Source organism: Oncorhynchus nerka, linkage group LG13 (genome assembly GCF_034236695.1).
Source record: "Oncorhynchus nerka isolate Pitt River linkage group LG13, Oner_Uvic_2.0, whole genome shotgun sequence".
Lineage (NCBI taxonomy): Eukaryota > Metazoa > Chordata > Actinopteri > Salmoniformes > Salmonidae > Oncorhynchus > Oncorhynchus nerka.
In genome coordinates, this window is record NC_088408.1 from 45,016,286 (window position 1) to 45,037,112 (window position 20,827).

The 20,827-nt window shown below is 42.6% G+C and overlaps 1 protein-coding gene across 1 annotated transcript in view; it reads left to right on the top strand.

Annotated features, from left to right (window-relative positions):
- The window catches only part of LOC115139560 (glutamate receptor ionotropic, kainate 2), a 203,997-nt gene extending 183,396 nt beyond the window's left edge, over positions 1–20,601 (top strand). The window contains 2 exon segments of the mRNA XM_029677090.2: positions 16,448–16,701; positions 18,794–20,601. Of these exon segments, the coding sequence (XP_029532950.2) occupies positions 16,448–16,701; positions 18,794–18,958 (419 nt within the window). The 3' untranslated portion in view covers positions 18,959–20,601.
- Positions 20,602–20,827: the final 226 nt, after the last annotated feature.

The following is a 20,827-nucleotide window of genomic DNA, read 5'->3' on the forward strand; positions in this document are numbered from 1 at the left end:
ACATTTAGAACATTTCTCCTACACCTGCCGTTTCCATTACACATTTAGAACATTTCTCCTACACCTGCCGTTTCCATTACACATTTAGAACATTTCTCCTACACCTGCCGTTTCCATTACACATTTAGAACATTTCTCCTAACACCTGCCGTTTCCATTACACATTTAGAACATTTCGCCTAACACCTGCCGTTTCCATTACACATTTAGAACATTTCTCCTACACCTGCCGTTTCCATTACACATTTAGAACATTTCTCCTACACTTGCCGTTTCCATTACACATTTAGAACATTTCTCCTACACCTGCCGTTTCCATTACACATTTAGAACATTTCTCCTACACCTGCCGTTTCCATTACACATTTAGAACATTTCTCCTACACCTGCCGTTTCCATTACACATTTAGAACATTTCTCCTACACCTGCCGTTTCCATTACACATTTAGAACATTTCTCCTACACCTGCCGTTTCCATTACACATTTAGAACATTTCTCCTACACCTGCCGTTTCCATTACACATTTAGAACATTTCTCCTAACACCTGCCGTTTCCATTACACATTTAGAACATTTCTCCTACACCTGCCGTTTCCATTACACATTTAGAACATTTCTCCTACACCTGCCGTTTCCATTACACATTTAGAACATTTCTCCTACACCTGCCGTTTCCATTACAAATTTAGAACATTTCTCCTACACCTGCCGTTTCCATTACACATTTAGAACATTTCTCCTAACACCTGCCGTTTCCATTACACATTTAGAACATTTCTCCTAACACCTGCCGTTTCCATTACACATTTAGAACATTTCTCCTACACCTGCCGTTTCCATTACACATTTAGAACATTTCTCCTACACCTGCCGTTTCCATTACACATTTAGAACATTTCTCCTAACACCTGCCGTTTCCATTACACATTTAGAACATTTCTCCTAACACCTGCCGTTTCCATTACACATTTAGAACATTTCTCCTACACCTGCCGTTTCCATTACACATTTAGAACATTTTGTTTTGCAACATTGCTTTCGTTGAATAAACCTGGGTCATTGGAAACCTGCCTACAGACTACAAATACAAAGCTTCTCATTTCTTTGCAAAGATAAAATAAAAAATACTTTATTATTTAACCTTTTATTTAACTAAGCAAGTCAGTTAATAACAAATTCATATTTACAATGACGGCCTACCCCGGCCAAACCCTAACCAGGACTACGTAGGGCCAATTGTGCACCACCCTATGGGACTCCCAATCACGTCCGGTTCGGATACAGCCTGGAATTGAACCCGGGTCTGTAGTAATGCCTCTAGCACTGAGATGCAGTGCCTTAGACCGAGATGTCTGTATTAAAATATAAATACAGTATAGGCTACATAGACCTATATATTTGAATATTCATATAAAAGTTTTATTTAGGTATTTGTATGCTACTGTCTGTAATTAGGTACACCATCCCGTTCACGAAAATGGTTAGCTTTGCAGACAGTGAGTCACGTGACCGTAGCTTGCTATACAAAGCAGGCAGACAGGCATTGATGCATTCAGTGACTGTTCGATTGAATGTTGGAATGGGCAAAACAAGTGACCTTGATGCACCTGTACTGACCTCGCCTTCTGGATGATAGCGGGGTGAACAGACAGTGGCTCGGGTGGTTGCTGTCCTTGATGATCTTTATGGCCTTCCTGTGACATCGGGTGGTGTAGGTGTCCTGGAGGGCAGGTAGTTTGCCCCCGGTGATGCGTTGTGCAGACCTCACTACCCTCTGGAGAGCCTTACGGTTGTGGGCGGAGCAGTTGCCGTACCAGGTGGTGATACAGCCCGAAAGGATGATCTCGATTGTGCATCTTTAGAAGTTTGTGAGTGCTTTTGGCGACAATCCGAATTTCTTCAGCCTCCTGAGGTTGAAGAGGCACTGCTGCGCCTTCTTCACGATGCTGTCTGTGTGGGTGGAATAGTCGTGCAGAACGGCATCTCGGAACACAAAACTGGTTGGTCCTAGTCACGGATGAGCTATTGCAGTAGACAACCACACCAGGTTCCACTCCTATCAGCTAAAGACCAGAAGAAGCGGTTCCAGTGGGACCGTAATCACCAACACTGGACAATTGATGAGTAGAAAAACATTGCCTGGTCCAACAAATCCCGGTTCCTGTTGCGTCATGCTGATGGCAGTCAGGATTGTGGCGTAAGAAGCATGATTCCATTGCCCCATCCTGCCTGGTATCAACAGTACAGGTTGGTGGAGGTGGTGTAATGGTGTGGGGAATGTTTTCCTGGCACACATTAGGTCCCTTGATACCAATTGAGCAACGTTTGAATGCCACACCTTGTAGAATCCATGCCCTGAAGAATTCAACCCTGTACTAAACTCTGCAAAAATAGAAACACCCCTTTTTCAGGTCACTGTCTTTCAATAATAATTCGTAAAAATCCAAATAACTTCGCAGGTCTTCATTGTAGAGGGTTTAAACACTGTTTCCCATGCTTGTTCAATGAACCATAAACAATTGATTAACATTCACCTGTGGAACAGTCCTTAAGACACTGACAGCTTACAGACGGTAGGCAATTAAGGTCACAGTTAAGAAAATGTAGGACACTAAAGAGGCCTTTCTACTGACTCTGAAAAACACCAAAAGAAAGATGCCCAGGATCCCTGCTCATCTGCGTGAACATGCCTTAGGCATGCTGCAAGAAGGCATGAAGACTGCAGATGTGGCCAGGGCAATAAATTGCAATGTCCGTACTGTGAGACACCTAAGACAGCGCTACAGGGAGACAGAACGGACAGCTGATCAACCTCACAGTGGTAGACTATGTGTAACAACACCTGCACAGGATCAGTACATCCGAACATAACACCTGCGGGACAGGTACAGGATGGCAACAACAACTGCCCGAGTTACCCCAGGAACGCGCACAATCCCTCCATCAGTGCTCAGACTGTCCGCAATAGGCTGAGAAAGGCTGGACTGAGGGCTTGTAGGCCTATTTTAAACAGGTCCTCACCAGACATCACCAGCAACAACGTTGTCTATGGGCACAAACTCACCATCGCTGGACCAGACAGTACTGGCAAAAAGTGCTCTTCACTGACGAGTCGCGGTTTTGTCTCACCAGGGGTGATGGTCGGATTTGCGTTTATCGTCGAAGGAATGAGCGTTACACTGAGGCCTGTACAATGGAGCGGGATCGATTTGGTGGTGGTGGGTCTGTCATGGTCTGTGGCGGTGTGTCACAATATCATCGGACTGAGCTTGTCATTTCAGGCAATCTCAACGCTGTGCGTTACAGGGAAGAAAACCTCCTCCCTCATTTGGTACCCTTCCTGCACGCTCATACTGACATGACCCTCCAGCATGACAATGCCACCAGCCATACTGCTTGTTCTGTGTGTGATTTCCTGCAAGACAGGAATGTCAGTGTTCTGCCATGGCCAGCGAAGAGCCCAGATCTCAATCCCATTGAGCACATCTGGGACCTGTTGGATCGGAGGGTGAGGGTTAGGGCCATTCCCCCTAGAAATGTCCGGGAACTTGCAGGTGCCTTGGTGGAGGAGTGGGGTAACATCACACAGCAAGAACTGGCAAATCTGGTGCACTCCATGAGGAGGAGATGCACTGCAGTACTTAACTTCTTGCGTCGAGCCAACCCGGATCCGGGATCATGACTACAGCCTCAAGCCCATTACCATAACGCAACGTTAACTATTCATGAAAATCGCAAATTAAATGAAATCAATATGCTAGCTCTCATGCTTAGCCTTTTGTTAACAACACTGTCATCTCAGATTTTCAAAAATATGCTTCTCTACCATAGCAAAACTAGCATTTAGCATTAGCATTTAGCATTAGCATTTAGCGTTAGCATCATTAGGCAACATTTTCACAAAAACCAGCAAAAACATTCAATAAATCATTTACCTTTGAAGAACTTCGGATGTTTTCAATGAGGAGACTCTCAGTTAGATAGCAAATGTTCCGTTTTTCCTGAAAGATTTTTTGTGCAGGAGAAATCGGTCCGTTTGGTGCGTCACTTTTGGCTACCAAAAAAAAACGATAATTCAGTTATCCAAACGCTGCACTTTCGACTGAAACATGGCAAACGTTGTTTAGAACCAATCCTCAAGGTGTTTTTCACATATCTCTTCATGATGTATCGTTCATGGAAGTGTGCTTCTCCCTCTGTTATCGCATGGTAAAATGATTGCCACTGGGAATTACGCACCAACTTAGACAAAGGACACAGGACGGACCCCTGGCAAATGTAGTCTCTTATGGCCAATCTTCCAATGATATGCCTACAAATAGTTCACAATGCTGCAGACATCTTGGACGAACGGCAGAGAGCATAAGCTCGTTCACAGCACATTCACAGCCATATAAGGAGACGATAGTAAAACAGAGCTTCAGAAATTCAGCACATTTCCTGTTTGAGATTACATCTTGGTTTCGCCTGTAGCATCATTTCTGGGGCACCCACAGATAATATCTTTGCAGTTTTGAAAACGTCAGAGTGTTTTCTTTCCAAAGCTGCCAATTATATGCATAGTCGAGCATCTTTTCGTGACAAAATATTGCGCTTAAAACGGGAACGTTTTTTTATCCAATAATGACATAGCGCCCCCATAGGTTGAAGAGGTTAATGCAGCTCTCAGTTGTTGAATCTTGTTATGTTCATACAAATATTTACACATGTTAAGTTTGCTGAAAATAAACGCAGTTGACAGTGAGAGGACGTTTCTTATTTTGCTGAGTTTAGATGGGTGTACCTAATAAACTGAGTGTATTTCATGATGTGTAACGTGTGCAATGATGTGCCAAATCTTGATTTAGTGGACTATTATAGGGTAAGCATAGGAATAAGTTGCCTCAATATTTGTAACCATAGCTTATATCTGTCTAGGAGCTGATCCGTCATCAGTTTTGTAGAATAATTCTCATGTTAAGGAGTAGAAACAATAAGAAAGCCGTCACCCCACCCCTGATTCAACCCCACCCCTGATTCAACGGAGGTATGTGGCTGGAGAAATGTAACCTTGCTATGGATGCAAGTTATCCATGATAACAAAATTATAGTTTTAACCATATTTTGAGTCTATATAGTGTTTGTTTACATATGTTGGGTTCTGATAGGGTACGACAGCTACCGCATCTATAAGTTATATTCTTCGAGAATCAATGGGTGCATATCATTAATTTATAAGTCCAAAAATGGTTGTAGCAACTGCTGATTGCCACTAAAGTTAGATGGAGAATGGTAATCTGAGAGCAGTGCTTCCTTTCTTTTGATCCTATCGGAAGGGACACAAAACTCAATGACCCACTTAGCGAACATTCTCTCTGCATGGTGTTTTGGAAAATGCATGTTACATCTCCGGCTGTTGTAGGAAAGATGCATTGTTAAAACAGTGGTAAGTCTAAATTCCATCGCTATCGGGAAACCGGCCCTGGCGACCTTCGGTCTTCTTCGGCAATGCCACACCGTTAACAACTAGCTACAGGCTTGCTAGTTAGCTTTACATTCCTCCTCCTAGTAGCCAATAATTCCTGTCAGCAAACACGTCTAGGTCCTAAAAGTTATGACGTTAGTTAACTAGCCTGTTATGTAGCCAGCTAGCTAGCTATTTATGATTATACATTGCTTTGACCTAGCTATATACATTGCTTTGACCTCTCATCCACCAGAGAGACATTCAGGTCTTAGCTACGATTCCTAGCTAGTTGTCTAATGTTAGTTGTAAACAGCCGGGTTGACTTCCTATTTATTTAAGTACTTGAAGAGATGAATAAATAGCTAATTAACATTGGTATTAGAAAGTTGTATTTGTTTCTAGCAGTCTAGATCTGATATGAAGTTTTTTGTAATAGTTTTCTAGATCAAGGATATCGATATCCACCTTTTATCTATCAACACATTTGAAAATACAGTACAACCCCCTATCAAAGTAAGTACAGAATACATTTTTTGTTGTTGTACATTTACACTTTCTCAATATTGTAATAACATGATGTTCTACTGGAAACCTGCCTTTATCTACGTATGTGGGTGTGTGTAAGAATGTGTACATCTCCCACCAATGTGACACCCCCAGGTTCGAGCCAGCTATGAGAAGGTTTTGGAGGAGGTGACCCACTACACCCCTGGCTATATGGAGGAGATGGAGTCTATCTTTGACCAACCACAGGAGAAGGAGAGGAATAGGATGACCAAAAATGAGAGGTAGGCTACTCCTGCAGTCAGACTGTTACTAGGAGGGTGGATGTGGGTGTACAAACTGAGCTGGTGTAAGAACACACACAGACCGGCCATGCCCACTGACGCACACAGCGGGCTAATGGAAGTCAATGGGAGTGTACTGTAATATGCGATGATGTAGACTTATTATCAGTTAGTCTAATGTAGTGGACGGTGTTACAAGCTAATGTAGCAGACTGTATAACAGTAGTGTATGGTCAAACAATGTGACCATTATTAGAGACTGCTGGAGGGTAATATACTGGACCGGCCTATCTTGTTGTTCAATGGAGTCTAATGAAACCTCTCTTTCAGGAGTGGGCACCAAAAAAGTGAATAAGAGTTTACATACACTTAGGAAGTTTACATACACTTAGGTTGGAGTCATTAACTCATTTTCAACTACTCCACATATTTCTTGTTAACAAACTATAGTTTTGGCAAGTCGGTTAGGACATCTACTTTGTGCATGACACAAGTAATTTTTCCAACAATTGTTTACAGACAGATTATTTCACTTATAATTCACTGCCTCACAATTCCAGTGGGTCAGAAGTTTACATACACTAAGTTGACTGTGCCTTTAAACAGTTTGGAGAATTACAGAAACTGGCTTTAGAAGCTTCTGATATGCTAATTGACATACTTTGAGTCAATTTGAGGTGTACCTGTGGATGTTTTTCAAGGCCTACCTTCAAACACAGTGCCTCTTTGCTTGACATCATGAGAAAATCAAAAGAAAACAGCCAAGACCTCAGAAAAAAATTGTAGACCTCCACACGTCTGGTTCATCCTTGCGAGCAATTTCCAAATGCCTGAAGGTACCACGTTCATCTGTAGAAACAATAGTATGCAAGTATAAACACGATGGGATCAAGCGGCCATCATAACGCTCAGGAAGGAGACGCATTCTGTCTCCTAGAGATGAACGTACTTTGGTGCGAAAAGTGCAAATCAACCCCAGAACAACAGCAAAGGACCCTGTGAAGATGCTGAAGGAAACAGGTACAAAAGTATCTATATCCACAGTAAAACGAGTCCTATATCAACATAACCTGAAAGGTCGCTCAGCATGGAAGAAGCCACTGCTCCAAACCCGCCATAAAAAATACAGACTACGGTTTTCAATTGCAGATGGGGACAACGATCTTACTTTTTGGAGAAATGTCCTCTGGTCTGATGAAACAAAAATAGAACTGTTTGGCCAAAATGTTATGTTTGGAGGAAAAAGGGGGCGGCTTGCAAGCCGAAGAACACCATCCCAACCGTGAAGCACGGGGGTGGCAGCATCATGTTGTGGGGGTGCTTTTCTGCAGGAGGGACTGGTGCACTTCACAAAATAGATGGCATCATGAGGCAGGAAAATTATGTGGATATATTGAAGCAACATCTCAAGACATCCGTCTTGAAGTTAAAGCTTGGTCGCAAATGGGTCTTCCAAATGGACAATGACCCCAAGCATACTTCCAAAGTTGTGAAAAAACGTATTAAGGACAACAAAGTCAAGGTATTGGAGTGGCCATCATAAAGCCCTGACCTCAATCCCATAGAAAATTTGTGGGCAGAACTGAAAAAGCGGATGCGAGCAAGGAGGCCTACAAACCTAACTCAGTTACACCAGCTCTGTCAGGAGGAATGGGCCAAAATTCACCCAACCTATTGTGGGATGCTTGTGGAAGGCTACCCGAAATGTTTGACCCAAGTTAAACAATTTAAAAGCAATGCTACCAAATACTAATTGAATGCATGTAAACTGCTGACCCACTGGGAATGTGATGAAAGAAAGAAAAACTGAAATAAATAATTCTCTATTATTATTCTGACATTTCACATTATTAAAGTAAAGTGGCGATCCTAACTGACCTAAAACAGGGAATTTCTACTTGGTTTAAATGTCAGGAATTGTGAAAAACTGAGTTTAAATGTAGTTGGCTAAGGTGTATGTAAACTTCCGACTTCAACAGTACATTAGCATAGGCTATGCTGCAGCAAATGTAGATCTACCTTTCACATTGCAATGATGAGATCATAGGTCCACAAACTGACATGGGCTGTCGGTCCCCACCCTGAGCATTGATGATTCCTCATGCAGTGACCCTCGAGAATCCACATTTAGACTCCCAGGCTACCGTATGTGGACATGATCCAACTCTGTGAACACATTGACTATACTTCAATGGATGTTTGTTACATGTGCCTGTTTGCTTTCTTTGCCAACCACAAGCATGTAGGTTCGATATGAGAGCATTGCTTGGTTTTTAAAACGTTTCAATGATGCTACCTTTTACAAACAAAGTAATTGTGACACCATTTATGTTTTTCAGGTGATTCTCTAGAGGACTCTATTCCTCGGAATGCAATTAGTTTAATCAGGTGTGTTAGCTGGGGTAGTGGAAAAAGTGTGACACCAGTCAGTTCCCCGAGAGCTGGAGTACAACGTTGAGGATGACCAGATCGATATGGAACCTACAGACTCGACACAAGATCCAGCTTGATCAGATACAGGGCTCTCCTGGAGCGTAACCGTCTCGTAGGTTTTGTCCAACCCTTATCTAGTGTACCTGATTCTAATAACTAACTGGTTGATAAGCTATAGGAGTGTAACTCTCCAGCAGATCTGAACCTCCACCTAGTCCCCACACCCTCTTCTCTTGTAATCTCAACCCCTCTACTATAGCTGTCTGTGGGGATTGGACTGAGAGGGATGTGAAGACAGCTTGCAGCTACCACATTTACAATGTGATTCATTCACCATTACATCATCATTTAAAATAAAGTGAATCATATTTGTTTCATGTTCTTATTTGTTTGTGCTAAGGAGGTCCAGTACGTTAAAAATATGAATGGTACTGATGACTGTATTACAATCATCTTGGTATGGTTGACTTTAGGGAAATATTGTGTTCTTGTATTGTAATACTTTCTGTTGCTGGTCTCATCACCTGTTGCTTGCATTTCAATAGCTAAGTTATTTATGTATTACACACAGGGGCGCCTCTTTCCTTTTAGGGAACCTTAGCAAGATTTGGTTGTGCCCCCCCACCTACATTTTACATTTGTTGTTTAGCAGATGCTCTTATCCTGAGTGACATACATGAGCAGTTAAGTCCCTTGCTCTTGCTCAAGGGCACATCAACAGATTATTCATCTAGTGTGCTCAGGGATTTAGGGGAATGGGAGACAAAGGGCTGTGAGAAATAGGTTTAATCCTAGACACATGAAAAGTGGGATGGGTACGGGGCAACAGAAGAAGAACAGCAGAGGACCTAAGAATCTTGGAGATGGGGAAAGGGCCGATAAACTGGGGGGACAGATTGCAGGACTCTACCCGGAGGGGCAGAGCCCAAGTGGACAGCCATACCCTCTGCCCGAGATGATAATGGGGAGCCGGGGTCCTGTGGCTGTCCGCCTGTCATCGATTCCTGGAGGTGGTTGTGGTGTCTTGACTATCATCAATGTGTTTGACTTATTTTATACAATAATTACATACCACATTCAATTATTACACTAGTTAATTAAGTAGTAATCTGGGGCACCACGGGAAAGGTTATTTAACGAGTTACTATCTCCTGACTAAACTCTAAAGATATAAATATCTCTTACATCAGTCAATTAATTAATTTGTATTTACCTTAAGTCTCATTCTGAATGTCGAAAAACCCTTGGATATCTGCACGAATCCAAACATAAATGATGAATCAGCGATCTACAAATTGGCTAAATGATTTATTTACTAACTAAATAATCACACAGAATTACATAAACACACAAACAAGATAGCTTACACATGGTATAGTTATTGGTTACTAACACTATGCAATGAAAGGTCCCCAGTGGACAAAACCAATATGACGGCTTGTTACACAAAATGTCGGATTCAAACGAGAGAGAAGGGGGAGACAAAGGACTTCCACTAAATACAGCTGATACCTATGCTCATTGGAATACGAATACACATGAATGGTCACTCTTTCAAAATAATTGCAATGTACATATTTACATGTGTATGGCTTTGCTGTCTCTGTTGAAAACAGTCGATCCATCTACTGGGAGTACTTCAACAGAAAGCCTCTGGTTGTCCACCAGAGGTCACCATGCCCTTTGCAGTTGTAGGTTTCGGAGTGTCTGTGAGAACGGATCCTCCATAGGTCTACCCCGCAGTAGTCTTCTTCTTTGAGAGTGAGTTTCAGAGTTTCTAACCATTTCCGTACCTTTCAGCTCACACTGTCGGTCACGCTGGTCTAATGTAGAGCTAGAACCATTTAAACACGCCCATAGCAACCTGGCAATTTACTGGTCTCTAGAGATTTAAATTCCTACCATTTCAACGTGCAGCCACGCTCCACATTTTTCTGGTCTCATCGAGTCTAACCATTCGTGTCATCCTGTTCAACACCGCCCCGCCTGTTTGGTCTTTAGTCTTGTAGTTTTCTTAACCATTTGTAACATATTCAGCTGGTGCTGCACTTAACTGGTCTATCGAGAGTTCTTCAGCGGGTCCTTTTAAACACTTGGGGGAAAAGGGTGTTCCATTACGTTTGGGATAATGTCTGTGGGCGTGGTTACTGACTGGATAAACTTTACATGAAAAAACATTTTCTCATTTAGAAGGCCAAGATCACATTTCATCTTCTCACAAATAGTTTCATATGTAATCCTATAAATTCCACAACATTTGGATGGGAAATATACACATTCAGAGATACAGTTATATTGTTATACTGTCCTTAATGAGATCCCAAAACAACAACTGATCTGACATAATTGGAACCAATGGACCATTCTAACTGTTTGGATTACAGAAATATTGCTTCATTATCCAATCTTGGATGTTACAGTACTACAAAATCTCTCTCTGTTGTAAGAAAGAGATTTTTTACTTCCATTTCTGCGGGAGCGAGAGGGTGCTGTAGAGCGGACCTACTGTAACCTGATCCTTCATATCTTCACAGGAGAGTCTTGAGAAGAGCCGACTGGGCACTCTTCCAGGTACGGCGACAGCGACAGATGAACATCTGGGCCGAGGGTATGCTGACCTCTTCCTCTTGCTCCGGGAAGAGCAGGGCTAATATCCCAGAGAACATTCAAAAGGCGAGAGACCAGTGGCTGAGCAAGGGAGGGTGTTGCGCGTATACTCTATCCACACGAACGGCTGTCTCCAGGTGTTGGGATTGGCGGGGACCAGGCAGCGAAGAATCATCTCCGAGAGAACTCGGGGGACATTGGATCCACTTAGAAATGTGTTGTTCGGGGATTTCCGGGATTCCTCCCGAGGCGAGGTGGAAATCGAGGACGAATGTTGGCGACAGGGAACAGACTCCCTTTCCCTCCTATGTCCCCGTAGCCGCCCATCGATCCGGATTGTCAAGGCTATGAGGGAGTCGAGGTCCAGGGGCAGCTTCCGGGCTGCGTGCTCGTCTTTAAATCACCTTCGATAATCCGTGAAGGAACACGTCGAACTGGGCTTCCGGGTTCCAGGCACTCTCAGCTGCCAACGTGCAGAAATCCACTGCGTAGTTTGCCACACTGCGGGAGCCTTGCCGAAGCTGGAGTAGCTTCCGGGCAGCCTCTCTCCCGGGCAATAGAGCATCGAAAAACCTTCTTTACCTCTGCAACGAACTCCTCCAGATTAAAGCATACGGCCGACTGTTGTTACCATACTGCCGTAGCCCAGGCGAGAGCCCTCCCGGACATCAGCGGGAAGGAGGAAGGCTGCAGCTGGATGATTAGGGAACACTGAGCGAGAAATGCCCGTCAGGTGCCCGACTCTACATTGAAGCGCTCTGGGTGCAGACATTGTCAAAGAAAGAAACATTTATTTCTAACACAGGGGCAGGCAAATGACAGGTCAAAGGCAGGCAGGGGTCAGTAATCCAGAGAAGGTGCAAATGGCCCAGAATTGCAGGCAGGGTCAGGGCAGGGAGGGGTCAATAATCTAGAGAGGTGGGTCAAGGTATAGAATGGCAGGCAGGCTCAGGGCAGGCAGAAGGGTCAAAACCAGGAAGTACTAGAAAACAGGAGCAAGAACAGACTGGAGCAGGGGAACAACCGCTGGTAGGTTTTACAAAACAAAACGAACTGGCAACAGACAAACAGAGAACACAGGGGATAATGGGGAAGATGGGTGACACCTGGAGCTAGGTGGAGACCAGCACAAAGACAGGTTTATCAGATCAGGGTGTGACTATGTTTGTATGAACCTTGATGTTTGCCACTCAGACCTCGGCAACAATGTTGCAAAATATTCATTCGATCTTCCCCCTGCCAAAGAAAGCAAACGGTGTCGGATGTCTTCTAGCCGTTTTTCTGACCAGGCAAAATCATGCAGCAGCATCATTAATATGGATATAAATGTCAATGTAAAACAGGAAAAGAAGAAAATTCAAAGGGAATGTTAGCTGTCATTTCAGAGTTTGATGTAACTTGGTTAGCGTTTGTTAGCTGTTGTTTTCTAAAATCCCCATTGCACTCTGTTGTAGGGATAAAACCCTCAAGATGTTTATAAACTGAGTGGTTGAGCACTGAATTCTGATTGGCTGACAGCAGTGGTATATCAGACTGTATACCATGGATATGACAAAACATGTATTTTTTTACTTCTCTATTTAAGTTGGTAACCAGTTTATAATAGCACTAAGCACCTCTGGGGTATGTGGTATATGACAAATATACCACGGCTAAGGGCTGTGTCCAAGCACTCCGCGTTGCGTCATGGAAAGAACCCCCCCCCCCCCCATCATGAATAATTTGAAGCTGAGAAGAATCAGGAGACTTCGGAACCTTGGGCTCAAGTTCACCACGTGACGGGCATGGTGGATGGGTACAAGCCCATGACTCAGAAGGTTGTGTGTTTGATCTCAGTCAGGGAGGCTGTTTAAAAAAAATGTTTAGCCCCATCCCAAACATTAACCCTTACCTTCACCATTCGGAATGAGTGCCTAAACTTAACCTTTAACTTCAAACTGTCTTATGAACAAAAGCCTCTGTGGTGCCTCTTTTACCTGGGGGCTACACACACTCAGGTATGCATTCACACATGTACTCGCAATCACACAATCACACACACGATCCACTCAGCACCAACAAATTGAGAAAAAAGACTGAAGAAGTTAAATAATCACATTATAAAAACACTAACACTAAAAAAATATATATATAAAAAAAAACACTAAAAACAAAACACTAAAACACTAACATGAAATATAAATAAAAACCCCAGTAAGCATTAATCGAGTATTGGCTGCGTCAGAGGGAGACTGCGTGTAGTAGCTGCCTAGGTCGTTGAAGTGTTGTGCTCTGGAATAGGGAGAGGAGAGGGAGGGAGGCAGCAGTCCTACTCGGTAACCTCGGAGTGATTACTTTTCCTTCAATCACTGAGGCTCCCGCTGTGTCCCAATACGCTCTCGCTAATTCCAGCGTTCTCCCACTGTCTGCGGATTTGGGGAGTTGGCACACGCATATGGACACACACACACACACACACACTGTGAACCCCCTACCGGGCTCTTCTGTTTACATACACCATTTATGACACACACACACAGTGATTATTCATCAGAATCAACAGGAGCTCTGCTCCTCCGGAACACAAAGCCCAGTGTCACCAACGCCTTGTAGTGTTGTAATGCCCGCTTGAGAACAAGATGCTAATTCTGTAGCCTGTCCAAGATACTCTGAGGATTAGCGATGAATAGAAGGATGGTGGACTTACAAGGGAGTGTTTCTATGAGGACACCACAATAGCATGACAGGTTATGCTCATAAACTAAAGAGGCCAACAAGTTGATCCCCATACCCACACAGCAAATTGGTCTGTGTAAAAATGTTGGCTTTGAGGTAAAAGGATTCTAGTGGCGTTAATGTAACACCAGTGGAATTGAAATTGACGTCACCTGCGGTGAATAAATGTTGTGTTATTTGAATCACAGTGGAATCAACACCACGTGGCGTTGTTGTTACTCGACTGAGTGAAAAAGACTTCACTCTGAGTGGAAAAGACATGGGAGGGGCCTCAATATCATATTTCCCAGCATGCTTTGTTGCAGATTGCTTTTTAGAATAGTTTGTTTTAATATCTTTGTTTCTGCATGCATTGATTGATTAAATTATCTACTACACAAAGATAAATAACATACATTTCTCTAAACTAATCTAATCTGTAAATGGCGGAACTTATTTCACCCGTTATTGAGATTGTGTTTCCAGTTCATTTTAAAACATTTTTTTATATATTCTTTTATTTTACCTTTTATTTAACTAAGCAAGTCAGTTAAGAACAGTTCTTATTTACAATGATGGCCTACCCCCGCCAAACCTGGATAATAACGCTGGGCCAATTGTGCGCCGTTGAATGGGACTCCCAATCACAGCTGAATGTGATACAGCCTGGATATGAACGAGGAACTGTAGTGATGCCTCTTGCTCTGAGATGCAGTGCCTTAGACCGCTGTGCCACTAGGTAGTCTCATTTATCATTCTTCCCTGCCTTGGCAGTCATTCTGACTGCAGATTGCAGGTGAATAATAGTTCCAATTGTTGGATATTCTAACTGTCTGGATTCCAATAGGAATGATATCACACTTTGCAAGTCAGGAGTTTCAGACCACTGTGTTAGGGTAAGACTATACGCTATCCGGGTATGGTATTGTCAAGAACAGGAATGTATTGTCATTAAAAAAATTATAATGTTATGGTAAAATATTCACTTAGGCACTCACTTGGTGAAGGTTACAGGACTAAAAACCAATGAATGCAACAATCATGTCTCTGTTAGTAGTCATGGGTGGTACTGAAAAGGCACCCTAGGAAATAAGTATACAAGTAAGGCTTTATGTGCAACAGTGACAACAACACACAAAATGTTGTTACTGTAACCTCAGGTTTTAATTCCCTAACACTGAAAAAGTGTCATAGCATCAGCTGTAATACAGTTTAAATGTACTCTAAATCAGAATTTGCAACACCCACGGTGTTAGGGACCCAACACTCTTGGAGGTGTTAGTTTATCAACACTTTAAAAAGTGTTAGTTTAACACTCCTTGAGATGGTCACATCATTTCTAAGAAAGGGTTCAATTTAACACTGTGGGGTGTTAAAATTATGATTGCAAATTTGCTGTGCACCATTGAATGCAAACAAATTGCCATTGAACAATGCCTTTGACTTAAGATAAAATCAAATAAGATAATATTAATACTTTATTGATCCCCAAAGGGGAAATATGTCAACATGCATTTATTCACTTAATAAGCCAATCTGATGCAAAACAATTGTATCTTTCTTTCTACATTTTCTGATCTCCTGTCCTTTTGGTCCCTGCAAGCTCTCTGTGCCGGGACAGAATCGCATGAATAATGACTAATGAAAGCATGAATAATGAATAGTCTTTGAATGAATTAACTTCAAAACAAATTCATTCACTCTATGACGTTTTATTTATACTGAACAAAAATATAAACAATTTGAATGTTTTTACTGAGTTAATGTTCATATATGGAAATCAGTCAATTGAAATAAATCCATTAGGCCCTAATCTATGGATTTCACGAGGGGCGCTGTCTTGGGTTTTCTGGGAGGGCATGGGCCCACCCACGTGTGAGCCAGGTCCGCCCACTGGGGAGTCAGGCCCAGCCAATCAGAATAAGTTTTAGCCACTAAAGGGCTTTATTACAGACAGAAATACTCCTTAGTTTCATCAGCTGGTCTCGGATGGCTGGTCTCGGATGATCCCACAGGTGAAGAAGCCGAAATATGGGGGTCCTGGGCTGACGTGGTTACATGTAGTCTGCGGTTGTGAGGCTGGTGGTACGTACTGCCAAATTCTCTAAAATGATGTTGTAAACGGTTTACGGTAGACAAAATGCCAATTTCACGCTCCTTAAAAACTGTGGCATTGTGTTGTGTGACAAAACTGCACATTTTAGAGTGGCCTTTTACTGTCCTATGTGACGATCTTGCTGTTTAATCAGCTTCATGATATGCCACACCTGTCAGATGGGTGGATTATCTTGGCAAAGGAGAAATGCTGACTAAAAGGGATGAGAAATAAGCTTTTTGTGCATATGGACAATTTCTGGGATCTTTTATTTCAGCTCATGAAACATGGGACCAACAATTTACATGCTGAGTTTATATTTTTTTGTTCAGTATATATAGTTTTTGATCATCTGATTTTCTATTCTTTTTGTACCCCGCAGGGTCTCCGTACCGGGACAAGATCACCATAGCGATCCTGCAACTGCAGGAAGAAGGGAAGTTGCACATGATGAAGGAGAAGTGGTGGAGGGGAAACGGCTGTCCGGAGGATGAGAAGAATAAGGAGGCCAGCGCTCTGGGGGTGCAGAACATCGGGGGCATCTTCATCGTGCTGGCCGCAGGGCTGGTCCTGTCTTTGTTCGTGGCCGTTGGGGAGGTCCTGTACAAGTCTAAACAGAACGCAGAGCTAGAGAAGGTGAGGTTTATGTAGCCTTAAAGAGACTGTCAAATATTTATAAAGTCTGCTGAAACACTATGTAGATCAGGGCTCTCCAACCCTGTTCCTGGAGAGCTACCTTCCTGTAGGTGTTTTGTTAATAAGTGCTCAGGGCTCCCGAGTGGCACAGCGGTCTAAGGCACCGCATCTCAGTGCAATAGGTGTCACTACAGTCCCTGGTTTAAATCCAGGCTGTGTCACATCCGGCTGTGATTGGGAGCACAATTACCCCAGCGTCATCCGCGTTTGGCCGGAGTAGGCCGTCATTGTAAATCTGAAATTGTTCTCAACTGACTTGCCTAGTTCTAATCAAATTTTATTGGTCACATACACATGGTTAGCAGATGTTAATGCAGGTGTAGCGAAATGCTTGTGCTTCTAGTTCCCGACAGTGCAGTAATATCTAACAAGTAATCTAACAATTCCACAACAACTACCTAATACACACAAATCTAAAGGGATGGAATAAGAATATGTACATATAAATATATGGATGAGCGATGACTGAGCAGCATAAGAAGAAGAAGTTATAAAATACAGTGTATATATATATATGAGATGAGTAATGTAAGATATGTAAACATTATTAAAGTAGCATTATTTAAAGTGAATAGTGATCCATTGATTAAAGTGGCCAATGATTTGAGTCTGTACATAGGCAGCAGCCTCTCTGCGTAGTGATGGCTGTTTAACAGTCTGATGGCCTTGAGCTAGAAGCTGTTTTTCAGTCTCTCTGTCCCAGCTTTGATGCACCTGTACTGACCTCGCCTTCTAGATGGTAGCGGGGTGAACAGGCAGTGGCTCGGGTGGTTGATGTCCTTGATGATCGTTTTTGGCCTTCCTGGGACACCGGGTGCTGTAGGTGTCCTGGAAGGCAGGTAGTGTACCCCCGGTGATGTGTTGTGCAGACCATACCAACCTCTGGAGAGCCTTGCGGTTGAGGGCAGTGCAGTTGCCGTACCAGGCGGTGTAACAACCCGACAGGATGCTCTCAATTGTGCATCTGTAAACGTTTGTGAGGGTTTTTGGTGACAAGCCAAATTTCTTCTGCCTCCTGATGTTGAAGAGGCGCTGCTGTGCCTTCTTCACCACACCGTTTCAGGTGTCCGTGATGTGATAAATAAAGGTTATTTACAACTGGGGATGGAGCTCTCCAGAAACGGGGTTGGAGAGCCCTGACGTAAATGCTTCCCAAACCATGTATTAGTGTTGGGAAAGCTTCTCTGATAACAAATGACTTCACACTGGAAGAAGTTAAGCTACACTAAAGCACTCTTATGTAAAACTGAAATGACATAGACCACACATTGAAAGAACAGATCACTCTGGTTCTGGAGTCAGATGTTAACAGAATATGTCATTTATCCCATTAAACACAAACACTATGTTTCAATTCAGAATGTCTACTTCACCCATGTTTTCTGTTATTTTTTCACACAAAAAGCAGTGTGTAGTTCCAGTTAGCTACACCACTACATTGCAAAAAAAGTAATTAACTACTTAAAACACCACAAATATTTGATTTTTTTTTTAATGCCAGGCACCAAAGGCGGAAATTACATTTTTGCATCTACCTATAGATTTGGAGATTTGTTGGTATTTTGGTCCATTAATATGAAGTGTTTTCAAAAAGTAAACCTAGAAATGTAAAAAACTTTATGAAAATGTACATTTTCTTTAGTTTATCATAACAAATGTTATAAACTGACTTAATTTTGCTGGACCCCAGGAAGAGTAGCTGCTGCCTTGGCAGCATGGGGACCCATAACAAAAAAAAAGAACGTCAATGTATTTTAATGCATTTTAACCACTTTAAAATGGACATACATCAATATTTCAATAAGTTCACTACATTAAATGACACATAATTTAAAAGCCCAATTCATAGAGAATGTTAGACTATATTTAGTAACTTACCATTTACCAGTAGGTTAGAGCATGATATTGACAACTCTAGCGTTGTTCTTGCATGGACCACATACTGTATACTGACTATATCTGTCAGTTACTGTTGCCAGTTCTGTCTGTATTTTGCTCCCAACCTCCCTCTCCACTCCTTCCCCCTCTTCAGCGCTCTTTCTGCAGTGCCATGCTGGAAGAGCTACGTGGCTCCCTGAAGTGCCAGCAGCGGCTCAAGCAGAAGCCGCAGCCACCAGTCATCGTCAAAACTGAGGAGGTCATCAACATGCACACATTTAATGACAGGAGACTGCCAGGCAAGGAGACCATGGCGTGATTGGGGTCGAAGGTCCAAAAACAGCCAGAAGATCTGGAGGGATTGAATGAACTTTAATGTAATGTAAACGTAACCTGAAACTATATTGCATTGGCCCCCAGCTTTGGTAGTATGGTAGACATGTTTCCTGTGGAAATGTAGATGTGTGGACATGACTGGAGATGATGCGTCACCTCATCGTGGCCAACAGTTTTCAAGAGGGACTTTTGCAGGGGGCAAGTTGAAGGATTGTGAGAATGATGGATCTTTGAGATGGATCTCGATAGGGACTCGAAGAGGAGAACTCAAAATGCATGTCTGTTGAGACTGCCTTTGAGTTCACTTCACAGTCAGTGACTTTGCACACCCACACATGCACACACACCTGTTCAGAGCATCACAATGTATCTTGAGGCCCCAAGAAATGATTTGGTTGTTTTTTTTCTGTTGATGTCAATTACACTTTTGTCAAATCTCCATGTGTGTGTGTGTGTCCAGTTGATTTTTAAAAAAGGAGCTCATATAACAGGTCGTTATGATAAGGAATGTTACAAAGTGCCACAATGTTGAATATGAACTGTATGAAGAAAATAGAGATGATAATATGTTTTTATTTCATTTGTAATCATTGATTTGGCTTGACCTCCCTAATACTCATTGTTTATCTTCTGTAATGCGTTTATCGTGACAAAGTTCGGGCACTGACATATTACTTTCAATGTTCGTTTTTGTATACGGACAAAGTTTTTTAGTACTTTCTATCAGTCTAGCATTCTCTGTGGACTTCACATATGTAGCAGGTGGGAGCCCCCCTCCACCCTCATTCTGACTACAAGTGATTTAGGGGTGCCCCCGATCTGGGGCCTCCGGGGGCCCCTCACTGTGCCATGCCCTCTCTCCTCTGTCGTCCATACTGTCTCCTCAATAGGGCCCGTGTTTCTGTTGTGAGATGACAAGCATATCTGGACGTTCTAGAGCTGCCCTCATCTCCCTACTAAACCTTGCTTACATACTGTAGCTGTACAGTGACTGTGTCTCAATAGTTTTAACTTTCCTTGTGTACTTTCCTCTATGACCACTGATACTGTAGGACATGACAGGTGGAAGCAATATAGCAGAAACCTATCCAGTTTTCTTTTTATCAGTGATCATGAAGGATGAGCGTTCAGTCAGAGTGCTCATTCAGAGTAGGGTGAAGTTGCCCGTAGATGCTGATCTTGGGTCACTTTTGCATTTTCACACTAATGGTTAAGTGTAGGATTGGGGGAGGGGAAGCTGATCCTACATCTGTGCCTAGGGAAAACTTCATCCTGGAGTGTCTCAAACAATCCCAAATGCCCAAATGGGTCCATCCCCAGAAAAGAAAATACAAAATAAAAGGTCCATGTTTCTTAAAATATTTCTTCTGTACATTAATAAATTAATGTAGAATTTGAGTAATTTCAAGAAACCATTAATCAAATATACAGGGGGAGACTTAAAAATGTTTTTACCAGTATTGCTTGCCATTTTCTACCCTGCTAGATTCAGTGGTACAAAGTGTGAATGGTTGAATAATTTGGAAGATTCATCAGAAAATATCCAACTGTATTGTCAACCAAAACATTAGATAATAGAATGTATTTGACATTGATGCAAGGTTTTACAAAAAAATGTAATCATTAAAAAAGTCATAACATAACTTCATTGGTTTCCAAACTTTTGATACTATTAGGTCTCTTTGTGTGTGTGTGTGTGTGTGTGTGTGTGTGTGTGTGTGTGTGTGTGTGTGTGTGTGTGTGTGTGTGTGTGTGTGTGTGTGTGTGTGTGTGTGTGTGTGTGTGTGTGTGTGTGTGTGTGTGTGTGTGTGTGTGTGTGTGTGTGTGTGTGTGTGTGTGTGTGTGTGTGTGC